At 50.8% G+C, this 25,576-nt stretch overlaps 1 protein-coding gene across 1 annotated transcript; it reads right to left on the bottom strand.

The window, feature by feature from the left end:
* Positions 1-2,037: 2,037 nt before the first annotated feature.
* On the bottom strand, positions 2,038-18,487 carry Emx1 (empty spiracles homeobox 1). The gene is made up of 3 exons (XM_048416620.3): positions 17,937-18,487; positions 12,546-12,730; positions 2,038-2,594 (listed from the first exon to the last, which is right to left on the bottom strand). Exons 1-3 carry the CDS (start codon positions 18,454-18,456, stop codon positions 2,427-2,429), a joined length of 873 nt encoding a protein of 290 aa, XP_048272577.1. The 5' UTR covers positions 18,457-18,487; the 3' UTR covers positions 2,038-2,426.
* Between the last annotated feature and the right edge of the window lie 7,089 nt (positions 18,488-25,576).

The following is a 25,576-nucleotide window of genomic DNA, read 5'->3' as shown; positions in this document are numbered from 1 at the left end:
AGTGGCCGAGCAGGCTTGCCTAGGGAGGCCTGGTACAGCTGTTCACCAGGCTAGGATGCAGGGGAGGGGCCGGTGTCAGCTCTCTGGCCCTTTGCAGGCCTCCCTCTCCAGGCAGGAGCTGCTGGGAAGAAGGAGCCGCAGTCCTGTCTTCTCCCTGTTCGGCTGCATCTGCGTCTCTTTCGTCTCTTCGGGAGAGACTTCGGTTTGTTCCCTGGAGAGGGCCCAAAAACTCCCAAATTAGCAAACCTGGCAAGCCCGCAGCTCAGAAAATAGTTCATCCTGATTCCATGTTTTTCAGGCTCACAGAAGCCTTTATTAATGAAGTCACAACACCAATATTTACCGTCTGCGGGAGAGGCACAACATGGGGGGATGGAGGGGCTCCCCGCCCCGCCCCAGCAGGCCTGCCTAGGAAGATTGGCAGGTTTCCGGTCCTTCTACTCCTTTATCTTCTTGACAGGGCATTCTGCTGTGATCTTCCAGGACCCATCCCCCACCCCACCCCCCAGCCAAGCATGGTAGGATCTTCAGAGGAAGGGCCCACCCATTCTGTCCCACCACCACTAGTGCTGAGATGGGAACCTCTCCTAACTCCCACCCTACCTGTTCATGCACCCCCCGACACACAACTACTGCACTTGGTTGGCAGGAAGAGTTGCTGAGGGTTTAATTCAGACTCAGCCAGGTTAAGACTTTTAAGATCTGCGGGTGGTGTTCGTTTGATGGAGGAGGGGACAGGAGGAACAAAGTCTTTTGGTTTCTGGAGTGGACATCAGCAAGACAGGCAGAGTAGAAAAAGGTGCCCAGAGGACAGTGGGAGTGTTCTTGGCAAAAGCACCCGTGTTCTTTTCTGCACCTCGCCCAGGCAACACGCATGGGCCTTCAGCCTGGATCAGGTGTCCACAGGGTACTCACCAACTTCCCAGATGGGAAGAACAGCACAGGCCAGCAAAAGTCGTGACCGCTCGCTCAGGGACACCAGGAGCAACGTAGGAGAAACCACAAGTCAGCACGGGACTGAGAAAGGGGGGACACTATCCTGCCTGATGGGGGGTCGTGACAGAGCCCTCCTGGTCACAGCATGGAGGACCTTTTTAGATATTCACAGAAGCCCCTTAATGTCCATGCTCTTCCCAGAGAGCAGACTGGGGTCAGGCAGGTGGCAGGGACCGCTGCGGGAGCTGCACTGGCCAAGCGTGACTGGACACCACTGTCTGGTCTGGAAATGAGCTGGGTAGAACAGACGTGAGGTGTGGATGGACCAGAGGAAGAGGAGACAAGGGACTCAAAATAGAGACATGGGGTTAGGGAGGAAAGGAGAAACAGGCTAGCTCAGCGAGGAGTGGATGGGTGTGGCTGCCAGGGGGACTGGGGCAGTGGTTGGTGACCGCAGAGTGCTAGAGTGGACGGACAGTTGGGGAAGTAGAGGCAGGCCTGGGTGTTGGCTGGGGAGACTGTTGGAAACACAAATCGAACTTCTCTAGGATGGAGGAAATGTGTCAAGGGGGGAGAAAACAGACAAACTGAAGGACAGAAGGACAAGAGTTCACTGGACCTGTCTTGCCTTTCTCTGCCAACGACCCCTGCAAGCTCACCATTAAGCCCATGGACACCAGGTGTGTCCTCTCATACTTACAATCCAGTACTCAGGAGGCTGAGGCAGGGGGATTGATGTGACTAGGAAGCCAGTTTGGGCAACAGAGTAAGATCTTGCATTTGAATAAATAAATAAATAAAGGCTGCCTCGGGTTCTTCTGGACGTGCACACATCTGTGCAAGGCCTGGACTTGGACCCTCCGTAACCCACTCCCAGGACTCCTTCGTCTGGATTCTCCTCAGCTGGAGAAGCCAGCTGTGTATGTGTATCTGTATATGTAAGGACTCTCCACCCTCCTGACCCTCCATGAGTTTGCAAAGACCCAACGAGGCTTCCCTTCAGGCTCCTGGGCCCTGAGCACCTTTGCTGACCGCCCCCACTGCACTGGGAACTGAAACCCACCAGCCCAGGCTCTACAGTTGAAGATAATGGCTGTGTCATTACGAGAGAGATTTTTATTATTCCCATAGGGAAGGGGGGGCATGAGAGGATCACTACGAACTATAGCAGGTACCTGGAAAATAAATTAAAACAGAAATGTCTCAAAACAAAGACAGAAAGAGACATGGAGAGCAGCTGGGAGGCTGCAGTGATGGTGGCCCACCCAAGCAGCAGGCTCTCCACCAGAAGGCTGAGCAGTCCCAGGCCTCAGCCAGCCCATTTTCTTGTCCTTCTGACAGTGATGGCCCCAGGCTCCAAGCCCTGTGGGGCCGTGACTCGAGGCCTTCCTGCAGCCTGGCTAAGGACTGGCCAGAGTCCAGCTTGGGCCCCCTGGGGCCCCGGCCAGCAGCAAGCAATGCTCTGCCCTTGTGGGCTCATGGTTGTTCCCCTAGTCATTAGAGGTGACATCAATGTCCTCCCCGTTGGCCTGCTTCGTGGCGATACGCCACCGGTTGATATGGTGGGAACCTTTCTTCTTCTGCTCGGACTCAGGCCCTTCCTCCTCCAGCTTCTGCCGTTTGTATTTTGTCCTCCGATTCTGGAACCACACCTTCACCTGGGCCGGGAAGGAGGGGCACAGGTAAGAAACACCCAGAGCAGCCAAGATGGCCTTCATACTCCAGCTAAACTGGGAGTCAGGTGGGGAAACTGCGGCTACACAGGCCAGGGTTCTCCCTTCCAAGCATCTGCCACTTGACGGGTCTGGAAGACTGCTCGTCAGGTGCCAGTGAGGAGGGCAGGGGAGGGACTGGACCAGAAGCGGTTTTCCAGTCTCTCCCAAATAAAGACAAAGGGGGTACAGCTGCTGAGCCTCCTGGTCCCTGCAGCCACAGTGAGCAGATGTAAGAGAGCTCTGCCAATCTCCAGAGAAAATGTAGTCACCCCCAGAGGACCTAAAGCACACTCCATCTCCTGTGCTGGTCCCACAATGCCGCACAGAGACAGACAGGCTTCATAACCTAGAGGTGGAAGAACACAGCCTGTGACAGCCAGACTACATCTAAGATCCCAGAACCATTCGTGGACACTGAAAACTCACATGCTCTCTGTCACAGCCTTGTTCAACCTGGAACCCTGTCCTAGCAGTCTTGTGAAACTGTCCCACCCACTCCAGAAGTAGAACTGGGCAGGCCAGAGCTGTGTGGACAAATCCTGTCCCTCAGGTACCAGCTCCTTGGGGCAGTCTGAAATTCACCCAAGAACCTCTGACTCCCTTAGACAGACAAATACGGGGAGAGTTCTGTCTGAGAGCACCCCCTCTACACACACACAGTCAGCTCTGCACCTCCTGGTCCAACATAACTGACTCTTGTGGCCCCTCTAGATGCCATGGGTCACACAACAGTCAGAAGAGATATTGGAGGACAGAAGTGAGTGAGGACATAGGGAGTCCCCACTTCTGTGCCAGGCAGTGGGCATCCCTATAAGAAGAAGGGTGGGGCTTGCACAGCTAGGCCTACCGTCTTCTGGGATGATAGGAATGCGCCTGTGATTCTAGGCATCTCCAGGAAGCCCACCTAGTCCCTCTCTACCATCCTTCCTTCCTCCTCTCCCAGCTCCAATCATTCCTCCTTCCTCCTCCTCCTCTCCCAGCATTACTGGGTGTCCATGACTCAGCTCTCACATCCTCCCATGAGTGGCTCCCCATGCGCCCTCGGTACTTCCACACCCCAGAAGAAACGTGAGTTCACGGCTTTGACTGCACACCTCTTCACTTGGCCTTGAGGACCAGCCAGGCCCAGATCCTCCTTGGTGCTAGCAGGAGAAAGTCAGGTACTCTCCTCAGCTCAGTCTCTTCCCTTTTCTGGACTTACATCCCTCATCCATAGGAGAGACGCATTTGGGAACCCTTGCTGCTCCAAGGCACCTCCTGGTCTCCTGTGCCAGTGAATCCTTTGGGTAGTGGGGCAATGGGGTTGTAAATTTTCCTAGGAATAGCAGCACGGATGAAAGCAAGCAGGGGTTGCCCACCGTGGCTGCGCAGACAACATCGTCAGGTTGTTTATGTACCATGGTGGTGAACATTTCAGTTCTGGCAGCTGCAGTGACTGCTGAAGGGGGATCTAGAACCCAGGGCAGGGCTGAAGGCAGCCCTTGCAGACAATCACACACAACTGCAAAGGCAAGCAATGGCGGCCAGCCGTGGGCCTGGTCTCCTGGCTGTAGGATGGGTTCCATGCCTAGGATGTGCCAGGCTCACACAGCCTTCCTCTCTGTCATGGAGGCTCTCCCAGGTTCTTCTCACAGTCCCAGAAAAAGGCCTCCACTGAGCCATCTGTCCTGACACTAGGTTGGTGGTGGGAACACTGGTGCTCAGAGCTCCAAATGCCACCAGTCAAGAAAAGAAAGCTGGTCCAGGGAGCATCTGGTACCTGGCCTTGGTGGATGAAGTTAGGGGCAAGGGACTCCTTCCTTCCCAGCCAAGGCAGGGGTCAAACTTGTAGCCTGTATACCTCTCCTCGGGTAGACAGGGAAGACTATTGGGTGCTTTGAGCTCAGGACTTCTGGATTCCATGTCCATCTAGCCCCTGGATGGTTCTCAGCACACCACTGACAGCCAACCCAGCTCCTGCCCTCTACCCCAGAGCGCACTGTGACTGTGCCAGCCGGTGGGTGGATGAGTTTACCCTGCCTCCTGTGTGTGATTCAGATCTGGGTACAGGATGTCATAGCTGACAAGTTCAAGTGGGCTGGTTGTGAACGGTTTCAGGTGGCAATGGACAACACCCAGAGACAGAGGGTCACTTTCTGTACCTTTCTCCCTTGCCCCACCCTCCAGACTCCTTCTGGAGACTCATGATTACAGTGGCCTGGTGGGACAGACCTAGCATGCTAGCCTTGCCTGGCAACTCTCCCCCCAAGGAAGGAAGGTATCAGTGGCAGAGCAGAAGCCCAGGTCACAGCTTCAGGCCTGGGCAGCATCCTGGCAGAGCACATGAAAGAGGATTCCCAGCTATGCCTTGCATGCACTGAGCCTTGTGTTCTAGCCCCAACACTACACAAACTAGAGGCAACAGTGTTTGTCCACAGTCCCAGCCCTTGGAAGGTAGCGACTGAAGGGTCAGAAGTTTAAGCTCATCCCCAGCTGAACAGTGACTTTGAGGACAGCCTTGGCTACATGAGACTCAATTTCAAAACCAACACTGGAGACAAGAAAGCAGCTCGCTCGCTCCCTAGAAACCAGGGCACAGGCCTCTTCTTAGGCAGCCTGTCTGTCTTCTGCAGAACAGCTCTGGGCTGAGTATCCAGACGCTGTTTATAAAGCCTGTAATAGCAGGGACAGTTGTGACTTCATAATAGTACAAAAGCCAGGACAAGCAGTGTTGGTACAGTGTACCCGCAACCATGGGAGACAGAGATCTAAGCAAGGGTGAGAAAGAACAGGAGGGAATGGACCCAAATCACCAGGGACTTTTGTTTGTTCCCTTAACTTTTCTGGATTTTCTTTAGCCCATTACTGATATCAAGAGTTCTTTTTCCCCCTCTTAGATTTAAAAATAAAGAAAGGAACTGACTTGCCAAGGTAATAAGAGATGATAGTGACACCCTATAACCTAACCCACTAGGTGACTCTGGGGTTAGCCCCTTTGCTAGAGGGCAGAGGCCCTGGGAGGAAGGCAGATCACATAGTGTGACTACCAGCTCCATGGGAACCAGTTTTAGGAAGTCATACCTGACTATATATTCTCCCCACCAATATGTATTAACTTTTCTTAACCCCAAAGACATATGTGGAATGTTGACTGGAGGCTCCACCCACCCGACTTGACCCCTGTGGTTTGAGGGGAAAGCCCCTCTGGCCTCCTGAACTCCTGCTTCACTGAGTATCTCCCAATTTCTTGGTGAAGCCAGATAAACCCTTCTGAGACTCCCCATTTTGGACTGGGTTGTGTAACCTGGAACTCTCACTTGACCTTCAAAAACTGGCTCAGGCATATCTGGACTTCAGGGAGACAAAGCAGTGTCTTTCTGGCTTTGGAGTTAAGTCCCAAGGCCTTAACAGAGACTTGTCCATGTATGGCCATCCAGTCAGACAGAGGTAGAGGGACCCAACCCCATACTGTAGGCAAGTGGCGCCAGGGACAGATCTGGAAAATGGGAGGAGCCAGCAGAAGAGGGACTGGAACGAATCAGAAAAGGGCTGGGGAAATGCTAAGTGCTAAAACGCAGAGCCCACTAGCAGACATGCTTTTGCAAGAGGGTTTTTTGTTTGTTTGTTTGGGGGGGGGTTGTTTGGTTGGTTGGTTTGGTTTGGTTTGGTTTAGTTTGGTTTGGTTTGGTTGAGACAGGGTCTCACTATGTAGCTCTGACTGGTCTGGAACACCCCCATGTAGACCAAACTGGCCTGAGCATCAATTCTTAATTCTGTATTAATTGGTTTGGGAGAAACCAAACAACCTTGGTTAGCTTCAGCTGTCAACTTAGCACACCCTAGAATTTTCTGAGAAGATAATCTCAATAGAGGACTTGCCTAAATCTGATTGACCTGTGACCATGTCTGTAGGAAATTCTCTTGATGATTAATGCAGGAAGGCCCAGCCCACTGTGGGCCAAGCCATTCCCTGGACAGGGGGTCTTGAACTGCATAAGAAAGCCAGCTGAGCATAAACAGCCTGCCCGCCCTCTGGCAAGCAACACCATCCGTCCGTGGTTCCTGATGCACTTCTTTGGCTGGGAGGTGAGTCCCTTGGTCAAAGGCAATCTCCTGTGAAATAGCCGGCAGGCCTACCACTTCTATATACTTGCCTTGACTCGTCTTTCTTGACTTCCCTCGGTGATGGACTGTAATCTGGAATTGCAACCAAATAAACTCTTTCCTCCCTGAAGTTGTTTTTTTGTCAAGCTATTTTAGTAGCAACCACAGAAATAAAACTAGACTAGATAGGAAATTTGTACACAGAAGATTTGAGACCAGGAAAAGCACAAGGAAGTAAGAGAGAGTGGATTAACTATTTGCTGGAGGAAGCTGGAGGAGGGAGAGCCATTGTAGAGAGAGGGGCAATGCTCACCTTGAGTCCTGTGTGATGAACAAGAAACTGTTGTGGATGGACCAACAGACCACTTCCTCAGAGGACTGGTCCCTCTACATTATGGTGAAGACATGTGTGCGTGAGTACATAAACAATGGACAGCAAGCTTAGAAATGAGTAGAAACCAGCTCCTGCTGGTGTTTCAGAGCTCATCACTGAACTTTGGAGTGGTCTGTTTTGGACGAAGCAGGGCTCGCTCAACCTTTCTCTCCATTCCCCCAGCCTCAAGCCTTTCAGCTCCAGGGGCCTATACACTTTCCAGAGAAGACCCTGTCTTCGAGAAGTCAAAACATCCCTGTCAAGATCTTGTAACTCTGAGATGGGAAGTTCTCCTTATGTTCTGCTGTGCTTTAAGCATGTCTTCTGAGTCTGTCGGTCTCAGACACAGAAAGTCCTTAGAATAGACAGCAGCTTGGAGACATCAATCAAGCCACCCTCCAGCCTGCTCTCTTCCCTGCCCTCTCTTGGGGGATCCATTTCTTGCCATTTGATCATGTCAGTCTTCCTACGCCCAGAGTCAACTCAACCCTCACTCCGCCAAGCTAAGGCCATTTCCAACATGCCCACTAGCTGTGTAGCCCTTTCTCCTCCTGAGTCAGCTTGGATCCTGCTCCCTCCACACATCCTGGATCCTTACTCTTACTCTGTTAAATTCACCTGCCCTCAGGTCTGTGTCCCTGTCTCAGCACCTCGTTTAGCTTCTCTGTAACCCACCATGTAGGTCTTCTAGACTATCAGGAATATGGAGACGTTTGAGCCAAGGCTTAGCAGAAAGGGTATGTCATCCCAGAGCCAAAACGAGTTTGTGTCAAAGGTTTTTTGACTTTTTCCTAAAATTCAAGTCAGTTGGATATCTCCCTGATATCTATCTCTCAAAAGGCAGAACATCCCACGTCAGGAAGCACCCACTCAAATGTCTGCGAGGAAATCCCATAGGTAAAGACATACTGGAGCCTCTCGAGATCTCCCACTTGCTCTCAAACCCCAAGATGGCAGCTGGTTTTGACATCTCTATCTCCATTTTAATTTACCCTCTTCAAATCCTTGTCTTCATCTTCTCACACCTATAACCTTACACATCCCTCAAAACCTTTGAGGCCAGAAGCCTGTTGAGAACCTCCTGCCTATCTGGTCTCCTCTGACCCCCTCAGCCTGAGCTTTGACTTCGGGGCACTCCAGTTGCTTACCCCACGCTTGACCTATGGGCTTGTCTGGTAGTCATGTATTCCCCATCATGTGAAGATTCTCCAAGGTCCAAGACCACATTCATGCCTTCTCCTTCACAACTCAGCAAAAGTAAAAGCAGAAACTTCTGGTCCAGTCTAGGGGGTCAATGGAACACTTAACTAGCCAGGATCAGCACTCATTCCCCTGTGTCCAGTGACTGCCCACTGGCATCCGAGGGGTACCTTAGGTATTGCCTGATGTTTTGGTGCCTGAGGAAGTCAGCCTGCAGGCGTCTCATATGCTGGGTACACATCCTCCTGGTGTTAGAGGTACTAATCTGATCCAGGTCTAGATTTGTCAAGCAGCCAGATGAATGCAAGCTTGGAACCTTCCTAGCCATACCCCAGGGCTGCACACAGGGGTGAGGAGCAACACAACACAAGAGGGAGCACTGTCTGTGTCCCAGGTCCCATCTTTCTACCTCTTGGACAGAACACTACATGGTTCATCCCAGCATGAACCACTCTCAGCTAAGGTATACATACAGCTCTGCACCAGGTAGCTCAGGCTACCCACCTCTCAACACCTCCAGATAGAGCTCTGCCAACACAGAGCTCCCCGTCTTAGACTTATCCATACGCTGCCTTTGTGCCATCAAAACCAACAATCAACTACGACAGTATGATTGGACAATTGGAGGGGCAAGACAGGGAGGAAGCAGCCAAAGCAGAAAGCATTGGAGTGATTGATGAAGGCTAGTCGTGTGTATGGGATCAAAATACATGTGCCTGCTCAGTTAGTACAGTGTTTTATTGGTTGATTTGAGACAGGGTCTCTCATAGACCAAGATGGCTTTAGTATAATCTCAGGATGACCTTGAGCTTCTGAGTATCCTGTTTCCGCCTTTCAAGTGCTGGTATATACACCAGCTTGCCTGGCTGAAAACTTTTTAAAAAAATTTTATGTGCATGAATGTTTTGCCTGCATGTGTATATACGTGCCACAAGCATGCAGTACCCACAGAGGCCAGAAGAGGGTGTTGGATCCACTGGAATTGGAGTTATAGATGGTTGTGAGCTGCCATGTGGGTGCTGGGAATTGAACCCCAGTCCTCTGGAAGCACAGCTAATGCTCTTAACCACAGAGCCATCTCTCCAGCCCCATGTCTGGCTTTTATTCAGTACACAGTCACTGAGTATCTACTCCATGTTGGGCATTGTGCTAGATGCTATGAGGAAATAAACTTGACCTCTGCGTCCTACAATCAAGATGCTAGGATCTATTGTTCACCGTAATTACCCAGGGAGCGGTTGGAAAAATGTTCCTCTCTTGGAATGCAACTTGGATGTCCTAGGAGCATCTCCTGGGTATCCCCGTATTTTAAGAGCTCCCTGGGAGATGGATGCAGCCGATCTACAGAATGACATATGGACATGACAGATAATTAAGTCATAACAGCAAAATGTGAGGCCTATTAGGAAAGGCAAAGGAGACACTGAATTCTGGGAACATGGGGGAGGGATCTTACAAACACACACACGCACACACACCCACAAATACAGGAAAGTCAGAAACAGAAAGTGGATGGATGAGCCTCACAAATTCAAGGCCAGAGAGGATTCAGTCACAGCAATGAAGCCTGGGGATAAGCCTGTGCCAGAGTTGAGAAGGTGATAGGTAATCATGGTCAGGCGTGTGAAGATATTGTTAGTTGCCGATAGTCCTCTAGGGATGGATGGTGGACATACAGAGGACAAAATGGATGAGATGATCAACAGATAGGTACATGGAGGCTTTTGTTAGGAAGAAAAGCATGTAACTTAGAGAAAACATTTACTGATTTGGGGAGAGAGTTCAATGAATGTAGACAGAGACAGGTTGCTAGATAAAAGACAATTATATGTGAGGGGCTGAGCACAGAGGCCCGACAAATGCAGGTGTCATTTTAGGAACACATAGTGGGGAGCTGATTGGAGTAACAGATACTTGACAGGCAAGTTTGCATGTTGAATACTGAGAGATAGATGGTTAGCTAATTATACAGTGTATGTTCAAACAGAAAGTTTCAAGGACAATAGAAAAGTAGCTCTGATGATGGATATTGAATGTGGCAGGAAGAACGTTGGCCCAGGGGACATCTAGGAAAGGTCTTTGTTATGCTACTAATTTAACATATTCCTTTAAGACAAGGAATGGGAATAGATGTTACTTGAGTTCATATAAGATGCCTCTAATCCTCAAATAACTTTTTCCAGAAGAAGATGCCACTGAGAGAGGTTAAGGAACTTGCCCTTGCCCGTTGCACACAGCAGGCAGCTAGGCCTTCAAAGTCACATCTGCGACTTGGGTACTCTGCTTAGCCCATCTCTACCTCAAGGGATTTACCTGGAAAGACAGGACTACAAGGAAGTTTTCCTCAGCTCCTCAGGTAGTTCTGTGACAGGAGAGAGTGCTGTTCTGTGCGTGAAAAGAACCATTCCCGAAGGAACAGGATTAGCAAGAGTCCAGATGATTGGCAGAGCCGGACACATCATATTGTTCTCTTTGGCTTTGTTCTAAATGTATGTTTGAAATGTCCCATAACAAAAAGGACAGCAGCAAGCAGCCTGTGAACTATGAACTGGCATTGTTAGAAGCCGAAACTGACAGGAAGCTAGGTTCAGTTTGAAAGAAAATTAAACATGTTCTCACTGTGCTAGAAATTGGAAAGTTTAAAAACAATGATGTGATTTCAACAAGTGCTAATCTGTGGGTGGTAGAATTATAAACTGTTTTGTTTTCTTACATTTCTGCAATTAACATTTAATAAATATTACCTTTTACATGAAGTTAATTATAAACACCATTCTTAAGTTGACACCTTGTTTTAAACAATAATTGTAAAGCACTGTTTGCCAGGAGGGAAAAGAGGTGTTATTTTATTAGCTTAGTTTTTCAACATTGCTTCCTTAAAAACGGTTTTTTAAATTAACTCTGTTCCTTGGTAAGATTTTTTTTTTCAGTTAGAGCTCTCAACCAGCAACCCCCCAAAACCTACAGGTTCTGCAGTTCTGTGGTAGCCTGGAAGGAGGCCATGTTTTTACTGTTATATAGGGTAGCAGATACAGTAGCCAAAATGCCAGGACGGGTGGTGAGATCATTATAGGAGCCTGGGGTGCAGCTTCTGTCTACCCCAGAAGCTAATGGGAGGGCACAGGCAGACCCACTACCTGAAGAGGGGTGGTGGGGAATTGTACAGCAGGGGGGAATAGGAGGAAGGAGCAGAAGAAGGCCCAGTACCAGCAGAGACCACGCTGGGCATCTGGGAACTGGCAGGGTTGGAAGGTCTATACTGGAAAGCAGTCCAGTCCATCAGCCAGCCTGAGAGTCACTCAACTGCTTCAGTCCTTGTACACAGGAATGGACCAAGCATTTGATGGCACTTCCACGCGGTGTTCTTGTAAAAAGAAAAATCCCTCATGTTTGCCTCCTTACCGTTCCCTAGACTGCTTTAATGTTTTTCCTTAAATAACTAATCACTAAACCCTACCTGGGAATTATAATGTCACCCCCATTCAAGTCCCCCAACATCAATGCAGTTCACACCCTCCCCAACTCAGGAGGCCCTGCGTGCTCAAGTCTCCTGTCTCAGTTCCTAAACACTTTTAGAGGCTTATGTCTTTATGGCGAACAGCGAATGTGCCGCAGTCCACAGAGCCCCAGCTGATGAAGGCTCCTGTTGGGATCAGGACCACTCTCACACTCCAGCTAGGAGCTGACCCGGACTCACTCATTCCTTCTGTTGTGAAGCTGACACGGGCTTTCTTTGTCCACATACCACAGGTGCTGGAGGTCAGCTAAGGTCTACCTAGCTTTGCATACTAACATCAGCGCAGGCAGGGCAGAGAAGACCTGATCACCCCCCACAGACTTTTGGGTGTAGTGTCATTTAGATTGGAGACAGGCTAGGGATCTTCGCGGGCGGTCGGGGCGCACTGCGGATCAAATTCCATCTATTATGCTTCTGGTGGGCTCCTTCGCCCTGATTATAAGACCTGGGAAAGCTCGGCAAGTTGGCTTATGTCTGTGATGCCAACACGCAGGAGTCAGAGACAGGAGGATTGCTGCGAGTTCAAGGCCAGCCTGGGCTACAAAGCGAGACTCTGTCTCATTACAAAACAACACTCCTGCAACTTATCAAACAGAAGGAAAGGGTAGGGTGGGGGGGGGGATGCGGCGCTGCAGGTCGCTCTTGAAACCCGAGGGCTAGGGAGACCTGAACCCAACCGCCTATCTCAGGCACTCTGAGGCTGCGGCAGGGGGTTGCTTACCTGTGTCTCAGAGAGACTGAGGCTGCCGGCCAGTTGCTTCCGCTCAGCTCCCACCACGTAGTGATTCTTTTCGAAGGCTCGCTCCAGCCTCAGCAGCTGCGAGGGCGAGAAGGCCGTGCGGATCCGCTTGGGCTTGCGTGCGAAGGGCCCGTGTAAAAGCAGCCCGTCCTGGGGAACGTCGCTTGCTGCAGCCCAGAGGCGATAGCAGCACACGCAGGTACAGACAGAGAGAAGGGGCGCGGTGAGTGGCCGGCCTCTGCCGCGAACGCCCTGCCACTTATGAAATCCTGACACCTCCTCTTCTTCTCCCCTTTCCTTTGCCGCTGCCCTGAAACCTCACTCCAGAGCTACCCTCAGGGGACGACAAGCAGAATCCACTCTAGACTCTGGGCGAGTCCAGGCCTGATGAAGGCCCTACCGGCCCAAATCCAGTGTTGCCAAGGGATGGCAGAAGTCCCTTAGGTCTTTTCCTGTGCCCCTGCAACTCTACCTCTTCCCGGGTCCCAAAGATTGATTAGCTTTTAATGATCTAGTCCTGAAGTGTCCCCCTCCTGGACCAACTATAGAGAGGACAGGGCTGGGGGTCAGAAAGGTGGTGGGGGAAGAGCAAGACTGACAGGTAGATCATGTAAGACTCTAAAGTACCCTACAGCTAAGGGCTCAGGCTACTACTAGCTGCTGAAAAATCTTGCTTGCAGGCCTAGGCTCCACCACGAAGGAGGTAAAAGCAAGCCAGGTCCAGCAAGCAGGCAGACTCTGGAGTTCCCAAATCTACTTTTTTTCTGCCCTTTCCTTCTCTCCTCAGGACTTAAACACTGTGAAGGCAGGCGCATAATGGAAGGCTGGAAGAATGGGAGCGCGCGCGCACACACGCACACGCACACACTCAAGAATATTCATTTCCCTATGGGTGTGTGTGAATATACACTCCAGCTTCCCCTCCGTTTTTTTCTCCCATTACTGTACAAGATTTCAGAGTGTGACTGTCCCTTGGCAAAACTCCCACACTCTGCTCCTACACTGAAAAGGACTGAGTAAGGCTGGGGTGGTGGTCAGGAGGCAGAAAAGCCAGAGCAGGCTTCTACCCACAGCTGCAGTGTGGCAAACACTACCCCCCCCCCCCCGCACTGGGCCCTCACACAGTTGTACATTCTCAGAGACCCGCAGGCACTGGTCCTCACACAGTGGCCTGCATTGGTTCCCCTGACCCTACAACACAGAGTCCTAGATGGGATGTTTTGACAGAGTTAGTTGTTGAGCTTGACTGATCCAATTAATTTCTTCAGAGATGGCTACTGGGTTGACTCAATTGGACCTACTGCTTTATTCTGAAGACAGTAATCTGGATGATTCAGATGAGGGTCCCCATTTCTGGAAAGGCCATGTAAGTGAAACAGTCACATCATGAGTGCCCTTGTTAAAATTCGGTCAGTAGACATCCCTGGGCTTTGGGGGCCTATGCCAGGCAGTGGGGTTGCTGGAATCCTGTTTGGAACACAGTTGTCTGGGACTAACCTCCTATCTCCTACCTATTTCAAGTGTTGGGTCTGCACTACTGCACAGCAGGCTGAGGGGTGGCACTGGGGAGTAAAGGATGGTCATTTGTCCCTCAGCCATTGGGGGTAAGAGCAGACCCAGGATCTCAGGCCTGACTGAAGGAGTTTCATTGGGTCCTAGAGGGACAGTTGGAGGAGGTGGTCTCCCAGAGAGAGAAAGAGGGGAAAACATTAAAAGCCTGTTCTTGGAGTGAATAAGAAGACTGGAAGTCTTGTGTGAGGACCAGTCTGGAAGTCCAGGGAAAGGTGAGAGAAATGGATGAGACGCCTTTATTGAATGAATCGCATCAAAAGCCCATATTGTAAAGCCCCAACTGGGGTTTCCTCCGAACAAATGATCCAGAGAGGAACCTGACTGACTATCTCAGCCTTCTGAGGGTTTGGTCTCAGTTGCTGTCTGGCCTAACTTATGCAGATGTGAAGTTGCAGCAAGGAACGGCCACAGGTCTGAGTAAGTGGGATGCAGAGGTGTGCAAGGAAGGGTGGAGCTGAGAAAGCAAGCCTGAGCTCTGCTGTGGCTTCCTTGATGGCTCTGCTGAGGGAGTGTGCCAGTCACCTGAGAAGTGGAGGAAAGGGCTCTCTTGTTAACCCCATAGGATGAGGATAACTGGAACCAACTCTCTTCTGATCAAAGGCTTCTTTGCCTCCAGTCCTCAGTCTTGCTTGGCTCAGGGAAACTGCATGTCCCTGTTGTAGAGGTTAGCACGCGCCCCCGCCCCCAGTATGTGTTCTCATACATGGGCCGGAACGGAGTCTTCCTGACCCAACTATGAAAGAATCAAGAAGTTAGAAAATTACCCAAAATATTGATAAATGGTAAGTTATTTGATTAAAAAACACCAAATCATTTTTCCAGTGGGAAAGATGATGTTTAGCACAAAACAAAAAATCTGACGCTATTAATCAATAGCTACATGTTTCTGTAAAGACAAGGGTGGCGAGGTGTCCGTGTACCTGGGCGCTTCTTTCCTTGACCCGTGAGAAAGGGTCCACACCTCCCTACCACTTCCAGGAGAGTCTACCCAGCTCTCAACTGGACCACGGGACGGAACAAGCTTGAAGCTGGGATACAGTCTGTTTTGACTCAACAATTTCAGGCTGTGAGAGAGGGTGTCAGTTTTAGACAACCATGGGAAAAGAACATGAATCTATTCCTCCCGGAATTAAGAGTTAGGATGTGAAATTTTCCACATCTTGTCTCTGAAGGCCTCTACAAGGCGATGACTGGGAACTAGCAATGGAGATTCTAAGAAGCAGGCTACGGGAAGCAGCGGGAGTGAGATACCGAAGCACCCAGAGCTGGAACTCCAGCCCTAGATGGAGAGGCTGCTTTAGCTAGAGACTTGAAGCCCGGCATCCCTGCAGAATGGCCTGGAGCTAGGACCGGGAGAGGGTGACGGTAAAGCGGAGGTAATCTTCCCTCCTCGTCCGGTGTGAACAATGGCGCCCTTTGAAGCTAGTACCCACAACCGCAGAGGGTTGGGAGGGCTAGGTCTCCCTTAGACCCCTTCGGACGTAGCTTTCCAGTCCAGAAAGTTCCTGATCTCTGGGCAATATCACCGAAACGACGCCAACCTCGCTCACACTTCGCGGGTTTCTCCCGTTTGGCCCGCAGTTCGGAGGTCCTGACCGTGCACCCAGATTTCTCCTCTTCGTTTAGAGGAGAAGCGGCTTCCTGGCGCCACCGGCTCACACTGCCCGAGAGCGCTGCGCACAGAACGCGGACACGGTTCCTTTTCGTTCTGGTAGGGTTTCTTGCATCAAAACGGGACTGAAATGAGCATCGCGAAGACCCGGTTCTCTAGAAAACGCGGCGCCGGAGGGCCTGGGACGGCTCAGATTTTAGCCCCGAGGCCCGGTGGGATCTGGAGGAGGCAGCGTCGTCTGCACGCAGACTTCACGACCGCCACACTTCCGAGTTGAGAAGGTCGGTCAGCGCCCATCGGATTTCCGAGTTCGCAAGCTACACTGGAATCCTTCTCCGCGTCGAGACGCGGTTCTGGAGAGAAAAAACCCCACCGTTTGTGGAACTCCACATCGTATCAGCTGGGACTGATGGCTCAGGGAGTAGCGGAAATTTCCGAGAGGGTTTTGCGGAGAATGTATTGACTTCGCCGGGCTGCGGATGCTCCGAGCCCGAAAACTGGATCTCGCAAAAGGCGCCACCAGCCCACGGCGAGGAGGATCAGCGCTCGAGTTCAGAGGTGCGAAAGATGGAGAGAAGGGCGTGAGACTCCGGACTAAGGGCGGGAAAGTCCCATCTAGGAAGCACCTTGAATATGATGAACCTCTTGAGTGTTCCTAGTTTGGACTAGGCTCGGAACCGGCAGCAATCTCTCCTCTAGGGCCCCTGATCCTTTACAAACCAGGTCCCTTCAGCCATGGTCCCTTCAGTCCAGGTCCCTTCAGTCATGGGCTCACAACCTCGAAGACTCAAAACTCCGTTGGTAGGCGCAAAGCTGAAGATAGAGCCTACCGGGGGCCTCGGGTAGTTGGCTAAATCTGAATAAAACCTCATTTTAGTAGTAAGCATTAATGTGGAGTAGTGGAAAATGTTAGTTAAAACAACTAATACCTTAGGCTTTACCCCTCCCGTTTGGAGAAAGCTTTGAGGAAAAACCTGCCCTCCTAAATCTTGCAGAAATAATTGCTCTATTGGATGAACGGGATTTTCTCGGTTAGTATATAGTGGCCAGGTGAGGCTGGGGTCATTGGTTGACAAACCAAGGCCCTCTCCGAGGCAGTCAAGCAACTAAAGCTAAAACTTCAAATATATTTTATTATATAAATAAAAGTATCAAATATCAGATTCACTTTAGCCGTGTAGCCCTGGCTTACTGTCAAAGTAGTTCCTGGAAGCAACGTGCCAACCTTGTTTCTTTTTGCTGCTGTTTCATGGACCGCTGAATTTACCTACGGAAACGCAGAAGACTGAGGTCCAGTCTATACCAAACTGGGAACTAAAGCAATTGCTATAGGTATCAAGAACAATGTTTTTCTTAATGAAAGAAAGGAAAAAAACTACAAATCCAAGGAAGAAAATGAACTGCAATAAACACAACTCTCATTTCTTTAAGAAAGTCAGACAAGTGGGGTGTGTGTGTGTGTGTGTGTGTGTGTGGTGTGTGTGTGTATAAGGCGCTTGAAGGGGTCTTAATTAGCAAACCAATTGCGGGGTTGCAGGGGGGGACGACAAAGACTATCTATGACCTCAAAAGCCCCCTTCCTCGTCCCCCACTCAAGAAGACTATCCTGAGCTTCTAGCAGCTGGGTGGGCACCCGGAGGAGGTCAGCGATGAAGAAAGCCAATTTTCTTACTGCAAGCCTTCCCCACTTTAGGTCCATGAGGCCGCTTGTGACTTGGAGGAGTGTGGCCAAGGTTGCTGAGAAACGTCCCAAGACAGCGGAGTGAACAACACTGCCCTGCTTCCCACAGAGCCAGGGAGCGCAGGTGGACTTTCCCCTGCGCGGAGGCACCAAGAGTTGTGATGACCGTGAGAGCGAAGTACGGTCACAGCTCAAAGCTCCGGCGCGGGAAGGGCCACGCAGTTTCAGGGATGGGACCAGTTTAGTCCTAAAGGAAATTAAGTTTGGCCAAGGGAGGGTCAGAAAAATCTCCTAAGCTTGTTTCCTAACCAGCCACATTCTTTAGAAAGCGTGGCGGTCCCAACCACACTTCACGGGTGGGAGACCAACACAGATCACAAGCTAATCGCCTGCGCACAGCCAAGGCTGATCCCCCCCGAGCCTTGTCCGCAACAACTTCTGAACAGCCCCGCCGCGGCACCGAGCCTCTCCTGTGTCCCCGGGTCATGAACACAACGTGGTCACTCACCCTGGAAGCGGTGGCCGAAGAAGCGATTCCGAAGAACCCAGGGGTAGAAGTGGAGAGGGTCCCGATGCTGGGCGCCGAAGAAAGAGTGAGGGGGTTGCAGCGAGGAGGCTCCCAGCTGGTGCGCCGGGTGCACCGTCAGCGCCGGATGGTTCATGGTCTCGGGGAACACAAGCTCGGGCCCTCCGTAGAGCGAGCGACCGGCGCCCGCGGCGGCAGCGGCCGGGAAACCACTAACGAAGGCCGCCTCGGCCGCACTGGGGTGAGGGTAGTTGAGCGCCGTGGGCCTGAGCGGTTCCTCTGAGGCGGCCACTGCCAGAGGATGGGAGCCCGCGCCCCCACTGCCAGGGCTCCCGCCGGAGCCACCATCCTTGGCCACCAAGGATTCTATGGTGAAACCCCGCTTGGCTGCAGGCTGGAACATGATCGCGGCCGCCGAAGCGGAGCGAGGTAGCGGGGCTCGGGAATGCGCTCGGTTCCCTGGCGCTGCCGCCCTGCGGGGTGTGCACCGAGCCAGGCACATGCACTCACGCCCGCACTCCTCACCTCCCCCGCCCGCCCGCCCGCCCGCGCTCGGCCCTTGCGGGCGAGCCAGGCGCGGAGCGGCGAGGGGCGTGCGAGAGTCCTAGCACCGAGTTGAGCCACTGCGCACGGCCGGGAGCGTGGTCCCCGCGGCCCAGTGGGCAGCTCTCGACAACCGCCCAGGCTCGGGGCTGCTTATGCTACTGCGAGTCGCTTCTGCGGTCCTCCAGGCTCTTTCCCTTACAAGTCACTCTGCGCCCGACCCCGGCTCACGACCCTCGTAGAACTGCCCGGCCTGGCCTTGGCTGCTGCTCTGCTAGGAGAGAGTTAGCGGGCACCTGCCCCGCGCTCGCCCATTGGCCGCCGCTCACCTGCCCCAAGGTGGGGGGCGGGGCGGGGCGGGGCGATGGATGGCGGGAGGGGGTGCGGTCCCCAGTCGAAGGCAAAAACCGGACTGGAACATTGGCACTCGATCTCCCCACCCAGCCCCACCCCACCCTCTCTGCATCTCGATTTTTTGCCTCGGCCCTTTAGCTGCCACCGCAGCCTGGCCTGAAGGGGACATTGGCAGAGCCCGGGTTCGAGGGAAAAAAAAAATCAACTCTTCTAGAGTGTACTGCAGTTGAACCCCCTCCTTTCCTTCTGCGACGTCGTTTCATTTCTTAGGGAACTTGGATCCCAGTGTAGGATAGGTGTTTGGGATCCAGCCTAGATTCTCCGGAGAACCTGCTCCACGTTCGCCTAATCTAAGGGAGCCCTCCGGCTCACCTACCATCGGCCTCTGGAGCTGTATTATAAAGCTGCGGTATGTTCCTGAAATTTCACGTTTTCTGGATGTTTCTGAGTACAGCGCTTCAAATAGAACGTGCATTCTTTTCACCAGGGGCCAGGTTCGCACTGTCCGGAAAGAAGCCACAGAACCTACTCCGCAGCTGTCCAGCAGCCGCGGCGCTCGAATGCAGCAGTTTTGCTGGGCCCCGCGCAGCGGCTGTCTCCCACCAGACTGCGGTCCTCAAGCGCAGAGTGATCTCGGGCTCCAGTGTTTTATGACCAGGCCTAAAGGGGTATTTGGGTCACTTTTCCTAAACTGGGGCTGGCCTTGCTGCTCGCCTGTCACTCGTGAGGACAGGCCAGCGGTCCTTCGATAGGAGTGGCATCCTGGCCCCTCAGACATTTCCCTTCCACCTGCGACAGCAGGGCAGTGCGCCAATCTGCTTAGGCTAACTCAGCCTAGAGGGCGAGAGGGCAGTTGACTATTAGAAACTGTATTCTGTAACCTTTCCACCCAGCCTTCTAGGGCACTGTACCCTAAGAGGGCTCTGATTTAGGGGGTCGGGACCCAGCTCGCGTATGGCGGGGAGGAGATCGAAGAGAATTCTGCTACTTGTCTCTGACTGGGTGAGTTCTACTGGCCAGATCATGGCCCGAGTGCTCAGGTCCGAGCTGGCCTCCTGAGACCCGAAGGGCAGTGCGATCTCCATGCTCTACAACTCTGAGGGGACTCCAGGCCAGGTCTTGGCAGCGGCCAGCCGGAATGCCAGGAGCCTTGGTCCAGTAGAGCGCTCCGGGCGCCCTCGCAGCTACAAAGCGGGTTAAAGTCTATTTTCCAGTCGACTGCTCCGAAAAGCCCCCGCTCCTGGTGCCATTCCGGCCCCCTTGGGCGAGGTGGGGAGGAGGAGGCGAGAGGAGGCTGAAAGAGGACCGCACCTTGCAGCCCCTTCCCATCCTGGACGACCCAGGGCCGGACCTTCGGACTTCCTTGGGGACCCACTCGTTTACCCGTTCCGCGCTGAGCGCCTAGTCTCTCACTGGCCGGATCTCTGCCGCTTCTGTGATGCTCCCCCCCCCCCCCCCCACAATTCTCTCGTTCCTGTCTAGGGCTATCCCCCTTCACCTCCCGCTTCTCTGTCCACGTAACGCCAATTCTTCCCCTTTTGCCACGTCCTGGATCAAAGGGACGTGCCTGGCTGATGGGGTCTTGATCACTAAAATGGCAGAGATGAGGATCTGGAAGATGGTCTTGTTGGAGCAAGGCCTGGGCAGAGATGCAAGTTCCGGTGAATAAAATTGTCTAGGCCCTATGCTCTGGGCTCTCTATGAAGACAGAATCCCTACCATTGCTGGTTTCTGGGGCTGAATCCCATCGGCCCATGTTTAGGATCCCATTTTCTATCTTCACTTCTAGCCTTGGTAGTAGCTAAAAGCTAGTTAAAGGAGGCAAATAAGGTCGGGAAGCTGGGACTGTCTTCCCCATCCCAGTCTTGAATCTAAAGTACCTACTTTGGTTCACAACGACTCCTAAATCACAGACTTTCTAGACCACAGCTTTCCTTGCAGTGCTTTTGAAATTCTATGACACCCATTGTCAGTTTTTTAAACCCCCAATCTCCTACAGATGATGAAGTAGAGCATAGAGGAGCTTGACTTGAATCTGGTTACTGGGTGGAGAAAGAAAAGCCCAATGATCCTGGCCCATGCCAGGTTCCACCCCTAATCTGTTTTCTGGGGCTATGGGGGCTGCCCAGACTCTTATCCCTAGGAAGAGACTGATGAGATGCTGGGTGCTCTGGGCAATTTCTCACTTACCCTTCCTCACTCTTCCTCTCCTGTAATTCCCCAGTTCCCTCCCCGTCAGTCTGCAGACTTTAATCCCCTGCCTGATTCCCTGTTTCTGTCCCCCTTAGGGCCTCTTCTTTCTAGCTACTCCCCTGCAGCAACTGGAGAAGTCGCTAAGGCTTCCATCCCTTTATGGATTTTGTATCAAAGTTCCAATCTTCTCTCAGTATGGCATGCTGTCTACCCTACTCTGTCCCTCCACGGATTGCAAGCCTCTCCTACCACACCTTCCATTACAAAAATACCCCTCCTTTCACCCTCGGACCTCTGCCCACTTTAGTCAAACCTGCACTCTTCCTTCCCATCCAAACTGATGAGCTCTGCAGGAGACGGAAGCACATCACACACACACACACACACACACACACACACACACACACACACACACACACACACACACACCTGCCAGGCTGTTTGCTTCTCAGTCTACATCTGTCCAACCTATTGCCATGATTTCTTCAGAGAAACTTGGCTCCTACTCTGCTGGTCAAGCCTGAACCACCTATACTAGTTCTGTCTCTTTCTCTTTCCTTGGTCTCTGAGATGGCATGGACCCAAATCCAGACTCTGCGTACTGAACCTTGAGACTTGATCAAGAATCTTGCCTTGGAGCTGGAGGAGGCAGCGCTTACCTTTAGTCCCAGCACTCAGAAGACAGAGGCAGGAGATACTCGGGAAACAGAGAAGACAGAACTGAGTTTGAGGCCGGTCTGGTTTACAGAGTTCCAGGACAGCCAAGGTTACACAGAGAAGCCGTGTCTCAGAAAAACAAACAAAACAAAACAAAACCTCGGTTGCATACCCATTAAGAGGCATACTTTCTATGGGAAGTCTGCAGAGATTAAATCTGGTAACACATGGTGCCCAGGGCCAACACCACACTCCATAGAAGCCCTGGATTAAAGTTACTATTGCTGCCCTCTTTGTTGTGATAAACTAAGCAAGCATCTTCAAGTCTTCCCTTTAGCTGCGAGGCTGTCATGTCTGGCCAAGCCAGGCAATCTCGGCATCAGAGCCTCTGCTAGTGGGAAACTCCATTCAGCACAGTGCCTCATCCATATCCCTTGCAGTTCCCATCTCCCTGCTTCCTCTGCAGCCTACCTCTTCTGCAGGTCTCTCCACCCCTCAGAAGATTTTTCTTGTCTCATGTTTCCCTCTGTTGTCTCTTGATTTTTTTCTTAATCATCCACTTTTTTTTTTTTCACTTTGAGACAAGATCTCATTTTGTAAACCTGGAACTCACTATGTAAATCAGACCGCCCTTAAACTCAAAGTGATCTCTGCCTCTGTCTCCTGAGAGCTGGGATTATAAGTGTATGACATCAAGCCTACTGACCATCCAGTTTTCTGAATAACTTTTGCCTCTGGCCAATTCTCTCACTTCCTTTGTACTCAAGCCCTTGCAGCCAGACTTCTACCCCATCATAGCAGAAGAACGGTTTGCGAGACTCCCACTTTGTGACCACTTCCTCGCAAGAGTATATGTGCTTAGGATGATGACAGGTCCTCCTCCTGGATTTATTGTGAGGCCCAATGAGTTACAGTGCCCACATAGTGGACTTGGGGCAGTGTCCAGCACATAGTGAGCTCTTGATAAACACTAGCTGCTCTCACTGCTATTGCTTTATGGAGCTATGTTCTCCAATTTGGGAGTCAAGAGCCACATATACTAACTAGGTGACTAAAATGTTGATGACCTAAATTTAAATGTTCTGAAAGTGTAAATATGTACTATACTTGAACACATAAGCAAGAAGTCCAACAGCGTAAAATAATATACACCGTGTTGGGTAATTAGGTATTGGGCAGACTTAGTGTTTTTAGAATGTAAAATATCTTATTAATATTTTCTGTATTAGTTGTACATTGCAATGAACATATCAGGTTAAATGAAATTTATTAAGATTTTTCTGTTTTCTCTTTAGTTTTGTTTGTTTGTTTTTGATGTTGAGATAGGATCTTATTATGTAACCCTGGCTAGTCTGGAACTCACAGAGATCTGTCTGTGTCTGTTATTATGCCCAGCCCTGTTTTCTTTTTAACTATCTAATATGGCTACTATAACACTCAAAAATCTGTGTCTTATATACATTTCTATTGACTAGAATTGCTACAGAAAGACTTAAAAATAAAAAGGAGAGGTACAGGTAGGGGTGGTATATACCTTTATTCCAAGCACTTGGAAACCAGGGACAGGAGAATCTCTGTGAATTCCAAGCCAGTCTGGTCTACAGAGTGAGTTCCAGGACAGCCAAGGCTACACAGACAAGGCTCTGTCTTGGGGTGGGGTGGGGGGGAGTGAGGAATTTGGGAGCAGGGAAAATGGATTTAAAATATTTATTTTTGAGACAGAGGTCCATGTATTTCAGGTTGGCCTTACTGTGTCACGGAGGATGGCTTTGAACTGTGCTCTGTCAGTAAACTGTGTTCCCAGCCCTCCTCAGGAGAGCCTTGGAGAAGATCCCCAGATGCTTGCAGTTCTTTATCTGACTTTAAACACTATGAAACAGAAAAATAAGGAGGAGGAGCTTGGTGACCCACACTTGTAATCTCAGCATCAGGAGGCTGAAGCAAGATAAACTCAAGTTCAAGTCCAGTCTCAAAGGGAGAGAACACCCCACTGGACACTTTTATAGCATGCTTCTCCATCGATTGAAAGCATATTTGCCTCTCACTAAATATTCACTGATGAATATATTTTTATTAGTTATATTTCACTAGGTTGAACTATTGTGTGTGTGTGTGTGTGTGTGTGTGTGTGTGTCTGCATTTGAATGTTTTGTGTCCCCCCTCATTTGATTGTGGATGTGATGCCCTAAAGTTCCTGTCTTGACTTCCCTGGAGCGATGGATGGACTGCAGCCTGGAAACTGTAGCCCTAATAAACCATCTCCTCTCTGATGTTGCTTTCTGTCAGGGCGTTGGTCACAGCAATAGAACGGAAATTAGGACAGCAGAGCCAGGATTCTGGACGTGCTGCTGTGCTTGTCTTCGTGGGTGTCGGGGATCTGAAATCAGGTCTTCCTGTTTGCATGGTAGACACTTACTGAGTCAGCATCTCCACAGCCCTCTATCTTGATGCAGGTTTCCCACTTTTGTAGGTTTCCCCAGATCAAATCACTAAACTGTACATGCTTGTCATATTTTCTTGGGGACCCCTCCAGCCCCTTAGACATTCATCTACTCCAAAATTGAGCTCTATGGCTCGCCTACCAAATGGGTGCCTTTCTTTGGATTCCGTCTCCTGACAGTGGGCCCTCCTTTCTGCAGAACACCAGGACTCAGCCATGCAGTGCCTGTGGGAGCCTCTTTTTCTCAGCAATGCCCTGCAAGTCCACTCCTTTCTTTCCATTCTGAACTTTCACTGTCGCTGGCCTGATTCGGACTTCTGTTTCCTTTCCCTAATGATTCCCTTATAAGAAACACTTAAGAACTTTGCAATCTCTCTTTTCTACAGTTCATTTTATACGCCACCACTAGACTCCAACATCACAATTCCACACTGTTAAAGTTTTTTCACACAGTGGTGGGACTTAGGACATTTTCATAAATAAATGGTGACTCCAATTTTTATCTGCACTGTGGAGTTGATGATAAATGCCTTCTAACTGAGTTAGAAGGAAGCAATTGATACCCATCTACATATTGCTGTTACACATTGTATGCACTCAATAACATTGACTGTTAGTGTGACTATCTTCTCTCTCTCTCTCTCTCTCTCTCTCTCTCTCTCTCTCTCTCTCTCATTTATTTTCTCTCTGGTAGGGTAGGATTTGTCTGGCCTCAAGTCTGGCCTTAAAGACATGTAGAAGTTTTAAGATTTAACTTTTTTGTTTGTTTGCTTTGAGACAGGGTCTCACTGTGTAGTCCAGGCTCGTCCCAAACTCACAGAGATCTATTGTCTCTGCCTTCCAAGTACTGTGGTTAAGGGAGCGCACCAGCACCCATCGTTTGGCCTGCGTGCATGGTGTCCATGGATGTTAGAAAAGGATGTCAGATCCCCTGGAACTAGAGTTACAGATGTGGGGGCTGGAGGCTGAACTAAGTCTCCTTCAAGAGCAACAAGTATTCAACTTCTAAGCCATCTCTCCAGCCCCCTTGTTTTCTTTTTAATTATATGTTTGCATATGTGTCTATATGTGAATGGGTGTACAGGTCCTCTCAGAGCCCAGGTAAAATCCCCTGGAGCTGAAGTTACAGGAAGTTGTGAGCTGCCTGATTCAGGTACTAGGAACCAAACGCCCATCTTCAGCAAGAGCAGCAAGCGTTCTTTGCCACTGAGCCATCTCTCCAGCTTGGCCTTAAGAACCCCCCAAGTGAGTCTTTCCTTTCTGGTCTCCTGTCCTCTGCTCCCCTGTGGGCAGCATGCACTGGAACAAGATGGTCACAGCCATAGCATTCACCCAGGAGATCTCTGCGTGTGTTTAACATTTTTCTCCTCTAAGCCGAGATCAAAACATCACACCAATCGCAGGTTCCAACCCGAGTGCAGAGAGGAGGGAATTG

This window comes from Myodes glareolus, chromosome 6 (assembly GCF_982192425.1).
Source record: "Myodes glareolus chromosome 6, mMyoGla1.1, whole genome shotgun sequence".
NCBI lineage: Eukaryota > Metazoa > Chordata > Mammalia > Rodentia > Cricetidae > Myodes > Myodes glareolus.
Note: the sequence above shows the minus strand (reverse complement) of the source record. Positions and strands in the feature narration are given on the sequence as shown.